This window comes from Mytilus edulis, chromosome 2 (assembly GCF_963676685.1).
Source record: "Mytilus edulis chromosome 2, xbMytEdul2.2, whole genome shotgun sequence".
Taxonomy (NCBI): domain Eukaryota; kingdom Metazoa; phylum Mollusca; class Bivalvia; order Mytilida; family Mytilidae; genus Mytilus; species Mytilus edulis.
The window spans coordinates 97,457,850-97,482,327 of record NC_092345.1 but is presented as its reverse complement, the minus strand read 5'-3'; the positions used below and the strand labels follow the sequence as shown (position 1 = coordinate 97,482,327).

General features: G+C 40.1%; 1 protein-coding gene across 1 annotated transcript; it reads left to right on the top strand.

Annotated features, from left to right (window-relative positions):
* Positions 1-226: 226 nt before the first annotated feature.
* On the top strand, positions 227-18,574 carry LOC139511108 (platelet binding protein GspB-like). The gene is made up of 7 exons (XM_071297679.1): positions 227-300; positions 891-910; positions 1,317-1,609; positions 2,778-2,919; positions 3,664-3,702; positions 4,089-17,402; positions 18,426-18,574. The coding sequence occupies exons 1-7, from the start codon at positions 227-229 to the stop codon at positions 18,572-18,574; spliced, it is 14,031 nt and encodes a 4,676-aa protein (XP_071153780.1).
* Positions 18,575-24,478: the final 5,904 nt, after the last annotated feature.

Genomic DNA, 24,478 nt, shown 5'->3' with positions numbered 1-24,478 from the left:
AAAATGTTGTATAACGAGTTGTTAGCTTATTATAGTTTGTATATTTCCAGTATATATATTATACATACTTATTTATAATGCATTACAGGAAATCACGCTCATTGTCAAATGTTTGTAGATGAAACAAAGTAGATATAATCAAAGATTCGTCTAGGTAAGTAAAATATATGGTAAGTATACTATAGTATGATTTGGGTCTGTGTATTGGGTTTTGTATTTCAGGGAAATGGTTCCGACTACAGTCAGCACAGTCAGGCTGATGAAAAATGCTACTTATCGCTATCACCAAGACAACAAAAAGTAAGTATTACAAAAAGTAAGTATCAACATTGGTGAATTATGTAGAATGTTTGATATAGTTTTGTTAACATTTTATTTCAAGCTGCCTGGTAACCTGGTGAGTATTATCTTTACTAACACATTATATTTTTTCCACTGCTTCGTTGGATACTGTAAGTATGAATATCATTAATTACTGTTCACGTTAATGACTTTTATCAGTGTAACTGTATGTAGATTAATATATCGAAATATACCTATGAGAAAACGGATAAGAATGAAAATTGTACTGTTTACCAGAGCCTCACACTCATTTTGATCAATATAATAAACATGCAAATTTCATTTTATTATTCCGGATTCTCATATCTTATTTTTAGGCCTCCATTCATGTTTTTTCTTCGGCCATTCATTCATTTTATTTAATTGGAGGGGGTTCAGGAAACATTTTTCAAACTAATTAATAGCAAAAATTAAAATAAAAAAATCATTAAAAATTCGCTGGAAGACAAAACATGAGTTCAAGCAACACCTGGATATCTTATCATTGTATATATATATATCGCCTATTTGTTATAATATAGACTCTACTCTTTCCCTTGACTTTACAGGTACACAGCAAGTAACTACAGTAGGTACGTATTCCAGATATACAATGAATGCTAATTCAGGAATCATTGGTGACATCTCCTAACATAAAAAAAGTCTATGTTCATATGTTTTAACCTATTTAAATCGGTATTTTACATTAATTTTGTATCCATAACGTTCTTTATGATGAAAAATTCCTATAAACAGAGAAGTTACCAAGGGGACATTATAAAAAATGCAGGAAATATAAAAAATACTATGACAAACAACAGAAAGCAAACCTTATATAGAAAATAAAAGACTACATGCAACACAAACTTTTGCAAGAAAATACAGCTTTGTGTTACGCAGTACCTTAACTTCTTTCTCTAATTATGTATAACTTAGAATAGATCAAACAAAATAAACAATATATTGATCATCCCTTGTTACGCATTTAATTTTAGAGTTTTGTGAAGACGAAATGAGAAATGTTGGAGCTATTCCTGATCAATATGTAGATTACAGTAGCGAAATCAACCCACAAGTAGATTCCCAAATCAACGGAACTGCATGGACACCTGATTTGAATGATAAAAGCCCAAATGTCACCGTTTACTTTCCCACTACTGCAATCGTCAATGCCATTTTAGTACAAGGCGGTGGAATTAACGATACTTTCTTGGAGAAGTTTACTGTGAAGGTGAAAAATGTAGACGGACAGTGGGAAGATATAAATGATATCAATGGAAATCCTATGGTAAGGACATTGACGGCGTTAGTCCGAGTAGATGTATCTAAGTATGTAACACTAAGATATTTTTTATCAATGCAGAATGATAGTTTTAAAAAATTTAGGAGGGGGCCTTTGATAATATGTTATTGAAAAGCGTGATATATGCAGGGTATCCAGTTTCATATTACAATAACTTGGTTTAAAAAGGCAAGTAAATCCAAAGCAGCCAACGTTTATTAAAAAAAAAACAAAAAAAACGATGTCACAAATTTGAAAACTATATCTTTACTTAGGTTTAATGACCTTGTGCGTAAGTAAAATAAGTTTGATGCAGGCATTTTTTAAATGAACGAAGTAACAAGAATAATTACTCATACATCATGTATAAATGCTATTTCTAGAGCAATGAATAACACATCACATTATCTTATATGTTTAAAGTATGAAATTGACCAAACCAGTTTTTACTAAGTATATTGGTATTAATCCATACTTTCCCTTTTTCGACATGTATATATAGCTTGAAATATTGTTACATGCACGAATATGAATCTTTTTTTAGCTAACATGTCAAAAGGGTCCAAGTGATCTCTTCTCATCAAATTTTACAAAAATCTTCTCTTCTGAAACTACTGGGTCAAATATTACCAAACATGGCCACAATCACCATTTAGGTATCTAGTTTATAAAATTTGTCCAAAGACCAATCATGCCAACCATCAAAGGTTTTTGTTAATCATCTTGAACATGTTGAAACTATGAAAGACAGATAGATTGTCACTTTGAATAACAAATTGATCCGCTAAAACAAAATCTACAATAATTCATAGATTTCCGATATCGCTAGTAGACTCTTGAAAAGAGCAATTAAATGATAACTTTGTTACCTTTTTGTGGTTTTGATAAAAACTAAAGATAAATGTGGTAACTGTAAACAGAAAAAAAATCAACAATTCAACAAAAAAGTGATGTTTGTCATGAATTTTGTTCTACTCTACAGTGTTGGAGAATGTTGATTGTTGAAAATGCCCATAACCTAGGTGAGCGACATAGACTCTTTAGCTCTAGTGGCACCTATAAACTTGTTTATTTCTTTTTTTTTTAATTCCCCTTTTCCATGATTTCCACACGTATGTTTAAAAATTATTTAACATATTGCTATAGTATATTAACATTATTTTCGTAATTTTAGGAGTTTGTAGGCAATACAGATGGAGATAGTGTTGTGACTGTAGACCTACCATCATTAGAACCAGTTGAGGCAATTCAGATCATTCCAGTAGCCCAATCCGAGCCTATTAAACTCCGATTTGATTTAATTGGCTGTCTGATGGGTAAGAGAAATGTTGATCTAATCATATTGTAATTATTTGGTTGGGTATCTTGCTTTTCTTTTAAAGTTCACTTTGCATTTTAAGATTAAAAAGTGTAACACTAATTGTGTTGTGCATTCTACGTCTTCCGTGCTAAAGTTGAAAGTAATATTTTCACCCTTTGAATGTTATTATAAGCAGAAAATGTGTCATTACTTTCTGTTCAAGTATATTATTTGAAATTTATATATCCGCAGATGCATATTGCCGTATTTAATTATATATAGAAAAAAAACCTATAAAAGGCTCGTAACATTGACATTGTATATAAAACCAAATATCTTTTGAAATACTTTTATATTTTTGTAACTTGAGAACTTATATAAAATGTTAAACATAAGCGTTACATTTACCAGTATTTGAAAGACGATTTTCAATAGATTCCCAATTGCATGAGGTTCTGATATGTACTGTGGTACAGATCTGTATACTCTATATAAGCACATTTGTCAATAGATTAAAAATTGTATGTTGAACTGATATGAAGAATATTTTACACTTATAAAGCACACTTGTCAATATAACTTGTTTTACTTTTCTTCCGTGTATGCTAATGTATAACAACATGGCTGCATCTTTCTAAGACTAATTTAGTTTGAATTCGAATACAAGATCCTTTTTTGACAAAAATAATTATAAATCATTTTCTCAACACTCGACGGAAGTTTTTTCGTTGCTTTCAATTATTTATATTTTTAATTGTAGAATCCACTACACAAGGTGTAACGACAGTTCCTACTGCTGGTTAGTATTAGAAGATAAATGATTATGCTGTATTGATCCCCTTAACGGATCTTTTCATTTAAAACAACATTTTTTTTTAATACAGTCGACTCTCGTTATGTCGAAGTCAGCCGGACCAGAGAAATATTTCGAGATACACGTAGTTCGACTCAAACGAACACCGGAAGTTCGACAATCTAAGGGACACAACTCTTGCTTAGCTTGGTAAAGCTAAAATAAATCCGGGTGAATATGGTAAGGGGATCGATATTTTAGTATCAAATCGATGTATTTGTATGTCACAGTATTTAAATTAGTTGATTTTGCTTTATAGGAAACTCATAGTATCTTGTAAAAAACATTCCTAAAAGAATATATCGAAACGTTTTATTTTTGTTCTATTACAGGGGTTACACTTTCTAGTATAGGACCATCAGTAAGTGGAACAACTGTTTCTGCCACTGGACCATCAGCAAGTGTAACAACAGTATCTGTTTCAGAACCAACTGTTACAGGAACAACTATTCCTAGTGTTGGGCCATCCGTCAGTGGAACAACTTTCCCAGGCACAGGACCATCAGTCAGTGGAACAACTGTCCCAGGCACAGGACCATCCATCAGTGGAACAACTATCCCAGGCACAGTACCATCTATTACGGCATCAACTACTCAAAAAGGTGCAGCAGGTGGAACATCTCCACCTAGAATATCATTTGGAACTTCAACAATATCTGGCACAGTACCATCTGTAAGTGGAACAACTATCCCTGGCACAGTATCATCTGTTAGTGGAACAACTGTCTCTGCCACAGGACCATCAGTAAGTGGAACAACTGTTTCTGCCACTGGACCATCAGTTAGTGCAACAACTGTCTCTGCCACAGTACCTGCTGTAAGTGGAACATCTGTCTCAGCCACAGTACCATCAGTTAGCGGAACAACTGTCTCAGCCACTGGACCATCAGTTAGCGGAACAACTGTTTCTGCAACTAGACCATCTGTAAGTGAAACAACTGTATCTGCCACAGGACCATCAGTCAGTGGAACAACTATCCCAGGCACAGGACCATCCATCAGTGGAACAACTATCCCAGGCACAGTACCATCTATTACGGCATCAACTACTCAAAAGGGTGCAGCAGGTGGAACATCTCCACCTAGAATATCATTTGGAACTTCAACAATATCTGGCACAGTACCATCCGTTAGTGGAACAACTGTCTCTGCCACAGGACCATCAGTTAGTGGAACAACTGTTTCTGCCACTGGAACATCAGTAAGTGGAACAACTGTCTCTGCCACAGTACCTGCTATAAGTGGAACAACTGTCTCTGCCACAGTACCATCAGTTAGCGGAACAACTGTTTCAGCCATAGGACCATCAGTTAGCGGAACAACTATTTCAACTACAGGACCATCAGTTAGTGGAACAACTCTCTCTGCCACAGGACCATCTGTAAGTGGATCAACTATCTCTGCCACTGGACCATCAGTTAGTGAAACAACAGTATCTGTTTCAGGACCAACTGTTACAGGAACAACTATTCCTAGTGTTGGACCATCCGTCAGTGCAACAACTTTCCCTGGCACAGGACCATCAGTCAGTGGAACAACTATCCCAGGCACAGGACCATCCATCAGTGGAACAACTATCCCAGGCACAGTACCATCTATTACGGCATCAACTACTCAAAAGGGTGCAGCAGGTGGAACATCTCCACCTAGAATATCATTTGGAACTTCAACAATATCTGGCACAGTACCATCTGTAAGTGGAACAACTATCCCTGGCACAGTACCATCTGTTAGTGGAACAACTGTCTCTGCAACAGGACCATCAGTAAGTGGAACAACTGTCTCTGCCACAGTACCATCAGTTAGCGGAACAACTGTCTCAGCCACAGTACCATCAGTTAGCGGAACAACTGTTTCTGCAACTGGACCATCTGTAAGTGGAACAACTGTCTCTGCCACAGGACCATCAGTAAGTGGAACAACTGTACCTGCCACAGGACCATCAGTAAGTGGAACAACTGTTTCTGCCACTGGACCATCAGTTAGTGGAACAACTGTCTCTGCCACAGTACCTTCTGTGAGTGGAACAACTGTCCCTGCCACAGTACCATCAGTTAGCGGAACAACTGTCTCAGCCACAGGACCATCAGTTAGCGGAACAACTGTTTCTGCAACTGGACCATCTGTAAGTGGAACAACTGTATCTGCTACAGGACCATCAGTCAGTGGAACAACTATACCAGGCACAGGACCATCCATCAGTGGAACAACTATCCCAGGCACAGTACCATCGTTTACGGCATCAACTACTCAAAAGGGTGCAGCAGGTGGAACATCTCCACCTAGAATATCATTTGGAACTTCAACAATATCTGGCACAGTACCATCTGTAAGTGGAACAACTATCCCTGGCACAGTACCATCTGTTAGTGGAACAACTGTCTCTGCCACAGGACCATCAGTAAGTGGAACAACTGTCTCTGCCACAGTACCATCAGTTAGCGGAACAACTGTCTCAGCCACAGTACCATCAGTTAGCGGAACAACTGTTTCTGCAACTGGACCATCTGTAAGTGGAACAACTGTCTCTGCCACAGGACCATCAGTAAGTGGAACAACTGTATCTGCCACAGGACCATCAGTAAGTGGAACAACTGTTTCTGCCACTGGACCATCAGTTAGTGGAACAACTGTCTCTGTCACAGTACCTTCTGTGAGTGGAACAACTGTCTCTGCCACAGTACCATCAGTTAGCGGAACAACTGTCTCAGCCACAGGACCATCAGTTAGCGGAACAACTGTTTCTGCAACTGGACCATCTGTAAGTGGAACAACTGTATCTGCTACAGGACCATCAGTCAGTGGAACAACTATACCAGGCACAGGACCATCCATCAGTGGAACAACTATCCCAGGCACAGTACCATCTATTACGGCATCAACTACTCAAAAGGGTGCAGCAGGTGGAACATCTCCACCTAGAATATCATTTGGAACTTCAACAATATCTGGCACAGTACCATCTATAAGTGGAACAACTATCCCTGGCACAGTACCATCTGTTAGTGGAACAACTGTCTCTGCCACAGGACCATCAGTAAGTGGAACATCTGTCTCTGCCACAGTACCTGCTATAAGTGGAACAACTGTCTCTGCCACAGTACCATCAGTTAGCGGAACAACTGTCTCAGCCACAGGACCATCAGTTAGCGGAACAACTGTTTCTGCAACTGGACCATCTGTAAGTGGAACAACTGTATCTGCCACAGGACCATCAGTGAGTGGAACAACTGTTTTAGCCACAGGACCATCAGTTAGTGGAACAACTCTCTCTGCCACAGTACCATCTGTAAGTGGAACAACTATCCCTGGCACAGTACCATCCGTTAGTGGAACAACTGTCTCATCCACAGGACCATCAGTTAGCGGAACAACTGTTTCTACCCCTGGACCATCAGTTAGTGGAACAACTGTCTCTGCCACAGTACCATCAGTTAGCGGAACAACTGTCTCAGCCACAGGACCATCAGTTAGCGGAACAACTGTTTCTGCAACTGGACCATCTGTGAGTGGAACAACTGTATCTGCCACAGGACCATCAGTTAGTGAAACAACAGTATCTATTTCAGGACCAACTGTTACAGGAACAACTATTCCTAGTGTTGGACCATCCGTCAGTGGAACAACTGTCCCTGGCACAGGACCATCAGTAAGTGGAACAACTATCCCAGGCACAGGACCATCCATCAGTGGAACAACTATCCCAGGCACAGTACCATCTATTACGGCATCAACTACCCAAAAGGGTGCAGCAGGTGGAACATCTCCACCTAGAATATCATTTGGAACTTCAACAATATCTGGCACAGTACCATCTGTAAGTGGAACAACTATCCCTGGCACAGTACCATCCGTTAGTGGAACAACTGTCTCTGCCACAGGACCATCAGTAAGTGGAACAACTGTCTCTGCCACAGGACCATCAGTAAGTGGAACAACTGTTTCTGCCACAGTACCATCAGTTAGCGGAACAACTGTCTCAGCCACAGGACCATCAGTTAGCGGAACAACTGTTTCTGCAACTGGACCATCTGTAAGTGGAACAACTGTATCTGCCACAGGACCATCAGTTAGTGAAACAACAGTATCTGTTTCAGGACCAACTGTTACAGGAACAACTATTCCTAGTGTTGGACCATCCGTCAGTGGAACAACTTTCCCTGGCACAGGACCATCAGTCAGTGGAACAACTATCCCAGGCACAGGACCATCCATCAGTGGAACAACTATCCCAGGCACAGTACCATCTATTACGGCATCAACTACTCAAAAGGGTGCAGCAGGTGGAACATCTCCACCTAGAATATCATTTGGAACTTCAACAATATCTGGCACAGTACCATCTGTAAGTGGAACAACTATCCCTGGCACAGTACCATCTGTTAGTGGAACAACTGTCTCTGCCACAGGACCATCAGTAAGTGGAACAACTGTCTCTGCCACAGTACCATCAGTTAGCGGAACAACTGTCTCAGCCACAGGACCATCAGTTAGCGGAACAACTGTTTCTGCAACTGGACCATCCGTAAGTGGAACAACTGTATCTGCCACAGGACCATCAGTGAGTGGAACAACTGTTTCAGCCACAGGACCATCAGTTAGTGGAACAACTCTTTCTGCCACAGTACCATCTGTAAGTGGAACAACTATCCCTGGCACAGTACCATCCGTTAGTGGAACAACTGTCTCATCCACAGGACCATCAGTAAGTGGAACAACTGTCTCTGCCACAGGACCATCAGTAAGTAGAACAACTGTTTCTACCCCTGGACCATCAGTTAGTGGAACAACTGTCTCTGCCACAGTACCATCAGTTAGCGGAACAACTGTCTCAGCCACAGGACCATCAGTTAGCGGAACAACTGTTTCTGCAACTGGACCATCTGTAAGTGGAACAACTGTATCTGCCACAGGACCATCAGTTAGTGGAACAACTGTATCTGCCACAGGACCATCAGTAAGTGGAACAACTGTTTCTGCCACTGGACCATCAGTTAGTGGAACAACTGTCTCTGCCACAGTACCTGCTGTGAGTGGAACAACTGTCCCTGCCACAGTACCATCAGTTAGCGGAACAACTGTCTCAGCCACAGGACCATCAGTTAGCGGAACAACTGTTTCTGTAACTGGACCATCTGTAAGTGGAACTACTGTTTCTGCTACAGGACCATCAGTCAGTGGAACAACTATCCCAGGCACAGGACCATCCATCAGTGGAACAACTATCCCAGGCACAGTACCATCTATTACGGCATCAACTACTCAAAAGGGTGCAGCAGGTGGAACATCTCCACCTAGAATATCATTTGGAACTTCAACAATATCTGGCACAGTTCCATCTGTAAGTGGAACAACTATCCCTGGCACAGTACCATCTGTTAGTGGAACAACTGTCTCTGCCACAGGACCATCAGTAAGTGGAACAACTGTCTCTGCCACAGTACCATCAGTTAGCGGAACAACTGTCTCAGCCACAGGACCATCAGTTAGCGGAACAACTGTTTCTGCAACTGGACCATCCGTAAGTGGAACAACTGTATCTGCCACAGGACCATCAGTGAGTGGAACAACTGTTTCAGCCACAGGACCATCAGTTAGTGGAACAACTCTTTCTGCAACAGTACCATCTGTAAGTGGAACAACTATCCCTGGCACAGTAGCATCCGTTAGTGGAACAACTGTCTCATCCACAGGACCATCAGTAAGTGGAACAACTGTCTATGCCACAGGACCATCAGTAAGTGGAACAACTGTTTCTACCCCTGGACCATCAGTTAGTGGAACAACTGTCTCTGCCACAGTACCATCAGTTAGCGGAACAACTGTCTCAGCCACAGGACCATCAGTTAGCGGAACAACTGTTTCTGCAACTGGACCATCTGTAAGTGGAACAACTGTATCTGCCACAGGACCATCAGTTAGTGGAACAACTGTATCTGCCACAGGACCATCAGTAAGTGGAACAACTGTTTCTGCCACTGGACCATCAGTTAGTGGAACAACTGTCTCTGCCACAGTACCTGCTGTGAGTGGAACAACTGTCCCTGCCACAGTACCATCAGTTAGCGGAACAACTGTCTCAGCCACAGGACCATCAGTTAGCGGAACAACTGTTTCTGTAACTGGACCATCTGTAAGTGGAACTACTGTTTCTGCTACAGGACCATCAGTCAGTGGAACAACTATCCCAGGCACAGGACCATCCATCAGTGGAACAACTATCCCAGGCACAGTACCATCTATTACGGCATCAACTACTCAAAAGGGTGCAGCAGGTGGAACATCTCCACCTAGAATATCATTTGGAACTTCAACAATATCTGGCACAGTACCATCTGTAAGTGGAACAACTATCCCTGGCACAGTACCATCTGTTAGTGGAACAACTGTCTCTGCCACAGGACCATCAGTAAGTGGAACAACTGTCTCTGCCACAGTACCATCAGTTAGCGGAACAACTGTCTCAGCCACAGGACCATCAGTTAGCGGAACAACTGTTTCTGCAACTGGACCATCCGTAAGTGGAACAACTGTATCTGCCACAGGACCATCAGTGAGTGGAACAACTGTTTCAGCCACAGGACCATCAGTTAGTGGAACAACTCTTTCTGCAACAGTACCATCTGTAAGTGGAACAACTATCCCTGGCACAGTACCATCCGTTAGTGGAACAACTGTCTCATCCACAGGACCATCAGTAAGTGGAACAACTGTCTCTGCCACAGGACCATCAGTAAGTGGAACAACTGTTTCTACCCCTGGACCATCAGTTAGTGGAACAACTGTCTCTGCCACAGTACCATCAGTTAGCGGAACAACTGTCTCAGCCACAGGACCATCAGTTAGCGGAACAACTGTTTCTGCAACTGGACCATCTGTAAGTGGAACAACTGTTTCTGCCACAGGACCATCAGTTAGTGGAACAACTGTATCTGCCACAGGACCATCAGTAAGTGGAACAACTGTTTCTGCCACTGGACCATCAGTTAGTGGAACAACTGTCTCTGCCACAGTACCTGCTGTGAGTGGAACAACTGTCCCTGCCACAGTACCATCAGTTAGCGGAACAACTGTCTCAGCCACAGGACCATCAGTTAGCGGAACAACTGTTTCTGTAACTGGACCATCTGTAAGTGGAACTACTGTTTCTGCTACAGGACCATCAGTCAGTGGAACAACTATCCCAGGCACAGGACCATCCATCAGTGGAACAACTATCCCAGGCACAGTACCATCTATTACGGCATCAACTACTCAAAAGGGTGCAGCAGGCGGAACATCTCCACCTAGAATATCATTTGGAACTTCAACAATATCTGGCACAGTACCATCTGTAAGTGGAACAACTATCCCTGGCACAGTACCATCTGTTAGTGGAACAACTGTCTCTGCCACAGGACCATCAGTAAGTGGAACAACTGTCTCTGCCACAGTACCATCAGTTAGCGGAACAACTGTCTCAGCCACAGGACCATCAGTTAGCGGAACAACTGTTTCTGCAACTGGACCATCTGTAAGTGGAACAACTGTATCTGCCACAGGACCATCAGTTAGTGGAACAACTCTTTCTTTCACAGTACCATCTGTAAGTGGAACAACTATCCCTGGCACAGTACCATCCGTTAGTGGAACAACTGTCTCTGCCACAGGACCATCAGTAAGTGGAACAACTGTCTCTGCCACAGGACCGTCAGTAAGTGGAACAACTGTTTCTACCCCTGGACCATCAGTTAGTGGAACAACTGTCTCTGCCACAGTACCATCAGTTAGCGGAACAACTGTCTCAGCCACAGGACCACCAGTTAGCGGAACAACTGTTTCTGCAACTGGACCATCTGTAAGTGGAACAACTGTGTCTGCCACAGGACCATCAGTTAGTGGAACAACTGTATCTGCCACAGGACCATCAGTAAGTGGAACAACTGTTTCTGCCACTGGACCATCAGTTAGTGGAACAACTGTCTCTGCCACAGTACCTGCTGTGAGTGGAACAACTGTCCCTGCCACAGTACCATCAGTTAGCGGAACAACTGTTTCAGCCACAGGACCATCAGTTAGCGGAACAACTGTTTCTGTAACTGGACCATCTGTAAGTGGAACTACTGTTTCTGCTACAGGACCATCAGTCAGTGGAACAACTATCCCAGGCACAGGACCATCCATCAGTGGAACAACTATCCCAGGCACAGTACCATCTATAACGGCATCAACTACTCAAAAGGGTGCAGCAGGTGGAACATCTCCACCTAGAATATCATTTGGAACTTCAACAATATCTGGCACAGTACCATCTGTAAGTGGAACAACTATCCCTGGCACAGTACCATCTGTTAGTGGAACAACTGTCTCTGCCACAGGACCATCAGTAAGTGGAACAACTGTCTCTGCCACAGTACCTGCTATAAGTGGAACAACTGTCTCTGCCACAGTACCATCAGTTAGCGGAACAACTGTCTCAGCCACAGGACCATCAGTTAGCGGAACAACTGTTTCTGCAACTGGACCATCTGTTAGTGGAACAACTGTATCTGCCACAGGACCATCAGTGAGTGGAACAACTGTTTTAGCCACAGGACCATCAGTTAGTGGAACAACTCTCTCTGCCACAGTACCATCTGTAAGTGGAACAACTATCCCTGGCACAGTACCATCCGTTAGTGGAACAACTGTCTCATCCACAGTACCATCAGTGAGTGGAACAACTGTCTCTGCCACAGGACCATCAGTAAGTGGAACAGCTGTTTCTACCCCTGGACCATCAGTTAGTGGAACAACTGTCTCAGCCACAGGACCATCAGTTAGCGGAACAACTGTTTCTGCAACTGGACCATCTGTGAGTGGAACAACTGTATCTGCCACAGGACCATCAGTTAGTGCAACAACAGTATCTGTTTCAGGACCAACTGTTACAGGAACAACTATTCCTAGTGTTGGACCATCCGTCAGTGGAACAACTGTCCCTGGCACAGGACCATCAGTCAGTGGAACAACTATCCCAGGCACAGTACCATCTATTACGGCATCAACTACCCAAAAGGGTGCAGCAGGTGGAACATCTCCACCTAGAATATCATTTGGAACTTCAACAATATCTGGCACAGTAGCATCTGTAAGTGGAACAACTATCCCTGGCACAGTACCATCCGTTAGTGGAACAACTGTCTCTGCCACAGGACCATCAGTAAGTGGAACAACTGTCTCTGCCACAGGACCATCAGTAAGTGGAACAACTGTTTCTGCCACAGTATCATCAGTTAGCGGAACAACTGTCTCAGCCACAGGACCATCAGTTAGCGGAACAACTGTTCCTGCAACTGGACCATCTGTAAGTGGAACAACTGTATCTGCCACAGGACCATCAGTCAGTGGAACAACTATCCCAGGCACAGGACCATCCATCAGTGGAACAACTATCCCAGGCACAGTACCATCTATTACGGCATCAACTACTCAAAAGGGTGCAGCAGGTGGAACATCTCCTCCTAGAATATCATTTGGAACTTCAACAATATCTGGCACGGTACCACCTGTAAGTGGAACAACTATCCCTGGCACAGTACCATCTGTTAGTGGAACAACTGTCTCTGCCACAGGACCATCAGTAAGTGGAACAACTGTTTCTGCAACTGGACCATCTGTAAGTGAAACAACTGTCTCTGCCACAGGACCATCAGTAAGTGGAACAACTGTATCTGCCACAGGACCATCAGTAAGTGGAACAACTGTTTCTGCCACTGGACCATCAGTTAGTGGAACAACTGTCTCTGCCACAGTACCTGCTGTGAGTGGAACAACTGTCCCTGCCACAGTACCATCAGTAAGCGGAACAACTGTCTCAGCCACAGGACCATCAGTTAGCGGAACAACTGTTTCTGCAACTGGACCATCTGTAAGTGGAACAACTGTATCTGCTACAGGACCATCAGTCAGTGGAACAACTATCCCAGGCACAGTACCATCTATTACGGCATCAACTACTCAAAAGGGTGCAGCAGGTGGAACATCTCCACCTAGAATATCATTTGGAACTTCAACAATATCTGGCACAGTACCATCTGTAAGTGGAACAACTGTATCTGCCACAGGACCATCAGTTAGTGAAACAACAGTATCTGTTTCAGGACCAACTGTTACAGGAACAACTATTCCTAGTGTTGGACCATCCGTCAGTGGAACAACTGTCCCTGGCACAGGACCATCAGTCAGTGGAACAACTATCCCAGGCACAGGACCATCAATCAGTGGAACAACTATCCCAGGCACAGTACCATCTATTACGGCATCAACTACCCAAAAGGGTGCAGCAGGTGGAACATCTCCACCTAGAATATCATTTGGAACTTCAACAATATCTGGCACAGTACCATCTGTAAGTGGAACAACTATCCCTGGCACAGTACCATCCGTTAACGGAACAACTGTCTCTGTCACAGGACCATCAGTAAGTGGAACAACTGTCTCTGCCACAGGACCATCAGTAAGTGGAACAACTGTTTCTGCCACAGTATCATCAGTTAGCGGAACAACTGTCTCAGCCACAGGACCATCAGTTAGCGGAACAACTGTTCCTGCAACTGGACCATCTGTAAGTGGAACAACTGTATCTGCCACAGGACCATCAGTCAGTGGAACAACTATCCCAGGCACAGGACCATCCATCAGTGGAACAACTATCCCAGGCACAGTACCATCTATTACGGCATCAACTACTCAAAAGGGTGCAGCAGGTGGAACATCTCCTCCTAGAATATCATTTGGAACTTCAACAATATCTGGCACGGTACCACCTGTAAGTGGAACAACTATCCCTGGCACAGTACCATCTGTTAGTGGAACAACTGTCTCTGCCACAGGACCATCAGTAAGTGGAACAACTGTTTCTGCAACTGGACCATCTGTAAGTGAAACAACTGTCTCTGCCACAGGACCATCAGTTAGTGGAACAACTGTATCTGCCACAGGACCATCAGTAAGTGGAACAACTGTTTCTGCCACTGGACCATCAGTTAGTGGAACAACTGTCTCTGCCACAGTACCTGCTGTGAGTGGAACAACTGTCCCTGCCACAGTACCATCAGTAAGCGGAACAACTGTCTCAGCCACAGGACCATCAGTTAGCGGAACAACTGTTTCTGCAACTGGACCATCTGTAAGTGGAACAACTGTATCTGCTACAGGACCATCAGTCAGTGGAACAACTATCCCAGGCACAGGACCATCCATCAGTGGAACAACTATCCCAGGCACAGTACCATCTATTACGGCATCAACTACTCAAAAGGGTGCAGCAGGTGGAACATCTCCACCTAGAATATCATTTGGAACTTCAACAATATCTGGCACAGTACCATCTGTAAGTGGAACAACTGTATTTGCCACAGGACCATCAGTTAGTGAAACAACAGTATCTGTTTCAGGACCAACTGTTACAGGAACAACTATTCCTAGTGTTGGACCATCCGTCAGTGGAACAACTGTCCCTGGCACAGGACCATCAGTCAGTGGAACAACTATCCCAGGCACAGGACCATCCATCAGTGGAACAACTATCCCAGGCACAGTACCATCTATTACGGCATCAACTACCCAAAAGGGTGCAGCAGGTGGAACATCTCCACCTAGAATATCATTTGGAACTTCAACAATATCTGGCACAGTACCATCTGTAAGTGGAACAACTATCCCTGGCACAGTACCATCTGTTAGTGGAACAACTGTCTCTGCCACAGGACCATCAGTAAGTGGAACAACTGTCTCTGCCACAGGACCATCAGTAAGTGGAACAACTGTTTCTGCCACAGTATCATCAGTTAGCGGAACAACTGTCTCAGCCACAGGACCATCTGTTAGCGGAACAACTGTTCCTGCAACTGGACCATCTGTAAGTGGAACAACTGTATCTGCCACAGGACCATCAGTCAGTGGAACAACTATCCCAGGCACAGGACCATCCATCAGTGGAACAACTATCCCAGGCACAGTACCATCTATTACGGCATCAACTACTCAAAAGGGTGCAGCAGGTGGAACATCTCCTCCTAGAATATCATTTGGAACTTCAACAATATCTGGCACGGTACCACCTGTAAGTGGAACAACTATCCCTGGCACAGTACCATCTGTTAGTGGAACAACTGTCTCTGCCACAGGACCATCAGTAAGTGGAACAACTGTCTCTGCCACAGTACCATCAGTTAGCGGAACAACTGTCTCAGCCACAGTACCATCAGTAAGTGGAACAACTGTATCTGCCACAGGACCATCAGTAAGTGGAACAACTGTTTCTGCCACTGGACCATCAGTTAGTGGGACAACTGTCTCTGCCACAGTACCTGCTGTGAGTGGAACAACTGTCCCTGCCACAGTACCATCAGTAAGCGGAACAACTGTCTCAGCCACAGGACCATCAGTTAGCGGAACAACTGTTTCTGCAACTGGACCATCTGTAAGTGGAACAACTGTATCTGCTACAGGACCATCAGTCAGTGGAACAACTATCCCAGGCACAGGACCATCCATCAGTGGAACAACTATCCCAGGCACAGTACCATCTATTACGGCATCAACTACTCAAAAGGGTGCAGCAGGTGGAACATCTCCACCTAGAATATCATTTGGAACTTCAACAATATCTGGCACAGTACCATCTGTAAGTGGAACAACTATCCCTGGCACAGTACCATCCGTTAGTGGAACAACTGTCTCTGCCACAGGACCATCAGTAAGTGGAACAACTGTCTCTGCCACAGGACCATCAGTAAGTGGAACAACTGTTTCTGCCACAGTATCATCAGTTAGCGGAACAACTGTCTCAGCCACAGGACCATCAGTTAGCGGAACAACTGTTCCTGCAACTGGACCATCTGTAAGTGGAACAACTGTATCTGCCACAGGACCATCAGTCAGTGGAACAACTATCCCAGGCACAGGACCATCCATCAGTGGAACAACTATCCCAGGCACAGTACCATCTATTACGGCATCAACTACTCAAAAGGGTGCAGCAGGTGGAACATCTCCTCCTAGAATATCATTTGGAACTTCAACAATATCTGGCACAGTACCATCTGTAAGTGGAACAACTATCCCTGGCACAGTACCATCTGTAAGTGGAACAACTGTCTCTGCCACAGGACCATCAGTAAGTGGAACAACTGTTTCTGCCACTGGACCATCAGTAAGTGGAACAACTGTCTCTACCACAGTACCTGCTGTAAGTGGAACAACTGTCTCTGCCACAGTACCATCAGTTAGCGGAATAACTGTCTCAGCCACAGGACCATCAGTTAGCGGAACAACTGTTTCTGCAACTGGACCATCTGTAAGTGGAACAACTGTATCTGCCACAGGACCATCAGTCAGTGGAACAACTATCCCAGGCACAGGACCATCCATCAGTGGAACAACTATCCCAGGTACAGTACCATCTATTACGGCATCAACTACTCAAAAGGGTGCAGCAGGTGGAACATCTCCACCTAGAATATCATTTGGAACTTCAACAACTGTTGCTAGTACTGTTAGTGGAACGACTGTTTCTGTTTCAGGACCATCCCTTACAGGAACAACTGTCCCTAGTACTGGACCATCAATTAGTGGAACGACTGTCTCTGTTTCAGGACCACCCCTTACAGGAACTGTCACTGGTATGTGCCTTATTTTGTTTTGTTTATTAGCATAGTTTTATCAAACGTGTCAATTGCATTTGACAATTAAAAAGGTGAAGCATGTTTCATGGATTAAATGTTATGGTCCGTTAGGACATAACATTGTGTATATTAGTTGAGAAGACTTTATTTATATATATGTATATGGTATACAAATTTTTGCACCTCATGTTTGTGGTAAACCATCTTTTCCACAAGTTTATTGTTCACTGTTTCGTATTAACTTAATATGAAGATTCATTTTGTTACATCTGGTGATCAATTTATATGACAATAGTTAATGACGGTCAATAGGGTTTATGAGCATCCGTTATTCGACCAGTTATTCAAATGCGTTTTTTGTTAAAATATACTTTTTAAATTTTTTGGTCTTTTGAAAAATTTTGTTTGTTCTGTATTTATACGAAGTTACTCTAAATATCAACACAATAATGTTAAATCTGCAAATTTGCTGAAGCAAAGCGTTGTTCTTCCAATGCTGGGATCCCGACTCTTCTGCTATAGGGATATCGAGAACAGTAAATTTTAAAAAATAAAGGATTTTACAAAATCACTAAAATAATTTTGCTCTTTTTTACAGGTGCCCAGAATAAATCTTTTAAATTTTTTTTTACAACAACTACACTCAACAACTTTGTGGTTATTCAGCCTTTGGTTTAAATACTAAGTGAGAAAAAAAATCACCAAACATGACGTACTGTAGAAAAATGGCTTCAGCAAATTTGCTACAAATTAAGAAAAACTTACACACAAAAGTTAAGGCACGTTCGGGCTTGCACTTGCATTTTGAAAAAAACCACCAAAAAACAATATTCTAATCTAAATAAAATAAAAAAAAAAGGTAAAATACATACCGGCCTTGTAATTCTTTCTTCAATAGCTTGTAATAGCAAATAAACTGAAAATGAAATAGAAGAGCATGAAGATTGTATGTCTTATTATATTTGATTGTGTGTGATATCTGATTGTTATTGATTTATTTTATTATTATTATCATATCAGTGTCACCTGGAACATCAGTATCGGTTGGAGCAACAGCAACTGGTACTACTGCAGCGGTAGGAGCAACAGCGACTGGTACCACTGCAGCGGTTGGAGCAACAGCATCTGGTACTACTGCAGCTGTTCAAACACTAACGACAGGTAAATAGTTTTCTTTAATTTGTAATCCAATTTAAATAGACACAGACACGTTAACTTTTATTTCTATAGTAGTCGCTCTTCACTATACTACTACCTGTCTATACATTTATTTTTGGCATTGCACAAGTCATGTCTTCTTTGACTATTAATGACGTTAAAATACTAAATCCCTGTGATGTGTTTTAGTCGATTTTAGTCTCTGGTGCATAATTTTTTTATTATTAATTGGTTTTGGCTTTTAACTAGCTGTCAGTAACTGCGAGTACTCTCAAATCGTATTTTCTTGTTAATTCGACCTGTTGATACTGTTTATAATGCTTTTTTGTTATTTTTTATTTATATGGATCTTGTCTGTACACCAGCTTTGATTATTTGTAATATCTTCAATTTTTCACTTATTCTTACAACATTTGTATAAACTTCAAGATTATAAAAAAACCGGTTTTTTTCTAAAGTGAACATTGATTGGTTAAATATTTCTCAGTCATGTCCTGTGTTTGAATTTGTTTGTAAGCTTTTTGGTCATGAATGTTTGTCTAATATTTAATTAACTGTGCATTTGTATTCAGATATCGCAGATCAAATGTATTCGTTCATTGTTTAATCATACGTTTTTTGATTGAGTTAAGTCTGCCAATTGATATTTTATCGTATGTTTTTTTGTTGTTGTGATGTTATGCTATTGTTTCAGAAAAAGGGAGAAGGTTTGGATCCATTAAAACGTTTAATCCCGCTGCAAATGTTTGCACCTGTCCTAAGTCAGGAATCTGTTGTACAGTAGTTGTCGTTTGTTTATGTAATATATACGTGTTTCTCGTTTCTCGTTTTGTTTATATAGATTAGACCGTTGGTTTTCCCGTTTGAATGGTTTTACAATAGTAATTTTGGGGCCCTTTATAGCTTGTTGTTCGGTGTGAGCCAAGGCTCCGTGTTGAAGGCCGTACTTTAACCTATAATGGTTTACTTTTTAAATTGTTATTTGTATGGAGAGTTGTCTCATTGGCACTCACACCACATCTTCCTATATCTAAATAAGAATTACTTATATAAAGAATTACTTATATATATGTCGTGTACATTTTATTCTTTGAGTTGTATGTGCTTCTACTTTGATCTATTAGGTTAAATCTATAATTCCAATATATGATATTACATTTGCAACTTTTTTTCATGATTTATTTTCGAAATGAATTGTGGAAGGGTTTTATTTTTTATTTTTGCTTTTAACTACTCTGTCACTTTGTACTAGTAGTCAGTATTTAAGTAGCAACAAGCTGTTAAGCTAAATTTGCGCAATGTCTCATGCTAGGTTATGTTGTTACTCTGCGTTCCGTCGTATGTCTGAATAATAATACTAATATAAAAAAGAAGATGTGATATAATTGCCAATGAGACAACTCTCCTCAAGAACCAAAATGACCGTGATAGAAATTAAGAACTATTGGTCACCACACGGTCTTTAACAATGAACAAAGCCCATTCCGCAAAGTCAGATTAAAAAGGCCCTGAAATGGCAAATGTAAAACAATTCAAACGAGAAAACTAACGGCCTTATTCATATACAAAAATGAATGAAAAAAATTGTAACACATTGACAAGCGACAACCATTGAATGACAAGCTTGGTACCGGCACATACATAATTTGGCCAGGGTTAAACATGTTAGCAGGATCACAACCCTCCCCTAACCTGGGACAGTGGTGTAACATTACAACATAGGGAACGAACTATGAAAATCAATTGAAAGAGGCTTAACTCATCCGATGGATACAATCAGCAATACTACACAGAGTGGACATGGCTGGGTACCTGTATATCCCATACAACAACAAAAATAAATACCCACTAAGTACAGAATACACGTTTGAAAAAAAAAAAGAAAAACAAACTTAATATAGATTTCAGAAATACATACTCTCTATGATAAGAAAAAAATTGTAAGGGTTCTACGGAACCCAGTGTCTCGCCCACTTTTTATGTCAATGGCAGGCTCAGCAAAAATGAGTAAAAAAAAAATTAAAATATTCCTTTCGATACTATCTTTTGATTGCAAGTAGCTTCTGTCCATGGTAAAAATCTAGGATAGTTTAAGAAAGTTTTAAAAAAAATTAACCACAGAATGAATGTAAGTCCCTTTATAAGTAAAATACGGAAAAATGTAACAAATTTACTTATGGATAATATCTTAATATCATAAACAAGCTTCTGTCTATTTCTGGTAGAAATCCACGGCAGTTTAAGTAAGTAATTAATTTTTTAAAAACTTTAACCACAGAGCAATGTAATGTGTCCCGGCAGTAAAACTAAGTCCATTTACAAGTAAAATACGGAAAAACAGGAATTTAATTATTACAAGATTTACTTCTGGATACTATCTCATGATGACAAACAAACAAATAAATAAATACGAGAAAACAGTAAAAGAAAAATAATACCAACAATCCCAGACTTACTAACTCAAAGAAAGGTGTTTTTCAATGAAACATTTTGTTTAAAGCAAAAGTAGAAGCACATACAACTCAAAGATATTGTGTTGTACAAGTTATTATCTTTTTCTCAACAAAAATTGCACAAGTACTTACTGGTACAATTATATTTGTACAGGTAATTACTCATACAAAGTTTTTGTACAAGTAATAACCTGTACAAAATACTAAAATGTACACAACATATATATATATATATAATTCTCACTTAATCAATGTATTCTTGCTCTTATCAATTCGATATTACAATAACATTATTATATGCCGTCACTATATTCTTATTTCTAATGGTATTGTTATGTCGTATGATTAAGAGAATGGACATTAAATAAGTGATAAGTCTTTTAACAAGTGTACTTTTTAAACTTATTAATTTTAAGTTTTATCCATTTTTTTTAATTTTAAAATCTAATCAGTGTTTTAAGCTTATGGCAGTATGATCTGTACAGTGTAAATATAAGTTTTTACCTTTTATCCTTATTCTTTTTGTTTTACTAAAACAAAGTTACATACTTAAACCTAACAAATTTTTAATATTTTATAAAAAAATATATGCATTTTTAAAAATAATTATCTTAAACTAGGATATTTTTAATGCGGTCACCCTGCAAATAGGGTGGAACTCCGAAGAAGAAGAAGAAGAAAATAATAGGCTAGCTATTAATTATTCTTTACTTTAAGAAACACATACGAAATTCGACGGTTCATGCCCGAGGCGCATGCACACATCAATACAAATGTTTTACCAAATACCAGTGTGAAAGATATCTAACCAGTCATAGAACATTTTTATCTTTTTAAACCTTAAATACAGCCAAACACAAACACGTGTATTTGAGTATACATAGCACTATGAACGTCGGATTAAAATCTTTCAACAAAGTGTGGACAGTTGTTATCGTTCCACTTGCGTGTCCGTTTTTAATGCAATCGTGATCAGGTGGACGTTTTACTTAGTATACTTACATGTAAGAGGTACATATAGGTAGCACGGTAGTATTTGCATTCCAGAATTTAGGTTGCTAATTTGTAAGTAAATGAAACTGAACATTGTGATTGGACAAAAAATACATTATCAACTGAACATACTTTCCCAAACTGAAGGATGAATCAGGTGAAAAAATACATACGGGTGAAAATGATTTTTGGGATTTTTTTTAATTTTGTATGTTCTGCATGATAAAATAACCTAAAAGCAGTTAGTGGCTTTATTTTTATTTTTAAAGATATAAAAAAGTAAACGTCCATGATGCATATTCAAATCCATTTCTGAATAGTATAATGAAAGTACTTTGGTTAACTTCTGAGCAGACGTAGAAGTTTTGGCAGTGTTAGAAAGTGGTGAAAACTCTAAAAAGACTATCATTATCCCTTATAGGCCACAAAATACTACCATGCCCCCTATAGGTAATTTTTAGTGTTTTTAGTATTTCTATGCTGGATATGAATAAAAAGGGGATGTGGGTTGTGCACCAGAGACATAAATGATGACACTCAACCATGGATCGAACAGGAACAGTTATGACGAACATACGAGTTTTGTTTGAGACAAAATAAATGTTAGGTAATAGAAATATCTGATGCTATGAAAAATAGTTTTTATGTCTGTCTAACAATATGGACAATCTATATGATGTATTTTCAGCTTCAATATCCACATCTGGTACCCAAACGACACCTGGTTTACCACCCACAGCACCGGGCCCTTCAGTTACTAGTCTAGCGCCAACAACAGTATCAACACCTGTAATAACAACTAGAGGTGCAGCAGCTGGGTCTATTCCTTCACAAATGACATTTAGAACAACTGTTCCAGGGCAAACCAGCATATTATCCACAATACCAACGGCTACCGGAATAATATTTCCAGGTACGACAATTTCTTCTTCTGGACTATCTGTTACTGAAACTGTTTTGTTATATATTGATGGTCACAGATTTTCGACGAAGGGACTGACCCAAATGCTGTCCCTATCATTTATTTATATGTTTTCCAATTAATTTCAAATATATTGTTTTCTGACATGAATTTTAACAATATAATTAAAGCATTGACCGACGGAGAATTTACTTAAAATTTGTCAAAATTGTCGTAGGCTTCTTCATCTGCACATGAAAAATTAGCTTGAGGAAGATTTTATAAACATTTGTGTATATCATACGAAACAAAAAGGCTTTTTGTCTCAAATTTTAACTTCTCAATGATATTAATGAAAGGTGTAGTATTTTTCATAAATGACATAACATACTGCTTTTGAAAATAATCTACATAATGGCATATACGTTCATCTACAGAACACACTGTGCTCTAAATGTTGCCCATTTAAATTGTCAATTGTATTAAAATGGCGTGCCTTTTTTTAGTTTAACATTTGAATGATTCTCTTAGCCTCGTGCAATTGTTAAGCTCACATTTGATGGCCGAATAATTGTCATAAGCAAATATAAAAAAGAAGATATGGTATGATTGACAATGACACAATGTCTTTATTGCTAATTAAAGGGCCCATATAGAGCATATAATTAAACACAAATCACAGAGTTATACTAACCAATTACAATCAAGATAACAATCCTACTTAAATAAGAAAACAATCCTGTAAGAAAATTTTCTGGCATAAAAAAATATATTCCGTTACCAATCCCAGGAATGTTGTTGTTGAAAAATGAAAAATCATGCGAGGAAAACTGAAGTTTTCCCTAGTACGTCCAAAATATAATAGGAATTAAAAAATTCGAGGTTGAATCCATGATAATTCCTGATATGGTCTGGTAGGAATTCTGCTACGTGGTGGAAATTAAATATGCTATTTATTAGACTTAAGGATGTCTGCTTGTCATGTTTTGGAATTTTTGTCAAATTTTCGGAATCCTCTGGTTTTATCCATTTGAATGCCTTAAAAAGATTATAGAGATTACGATATTACCGTGTGATACACTTATATTGATTTGTTTTATAGAGACTACGATATTACCGTGTGATACACTAATATTGATTTGTTTTATAGAGATAACGATATTACCGTGTGATACACTTATATTGATTTGTTTTATAGAGACTACAATATTACCGTGTGATACACTGATATTGATTTGTTTTATAGAGACTACGATATTACCGTGTGATACACTTATATTGATTTGTTTTATAGAGACTACGATATTACCGTGTGATACACTAATATTGATTTGTTTTATAGAGATTACGATATTACCGTGTGATACACTTATATTGATATGCTTTATAGAGACTACGATATTACCGTGTGATACACTAATTTTGATTTGTTTTTATAGAGACTACGATATTACCATGTGATACAGTTGAAGGTATGGATGACCCAGCATTGATTCCTCCAGGAAGTATCACATCAAACATTCCAACACAAAATGATATAGAGGAGATCCGACCAGGAGGAGATTTAT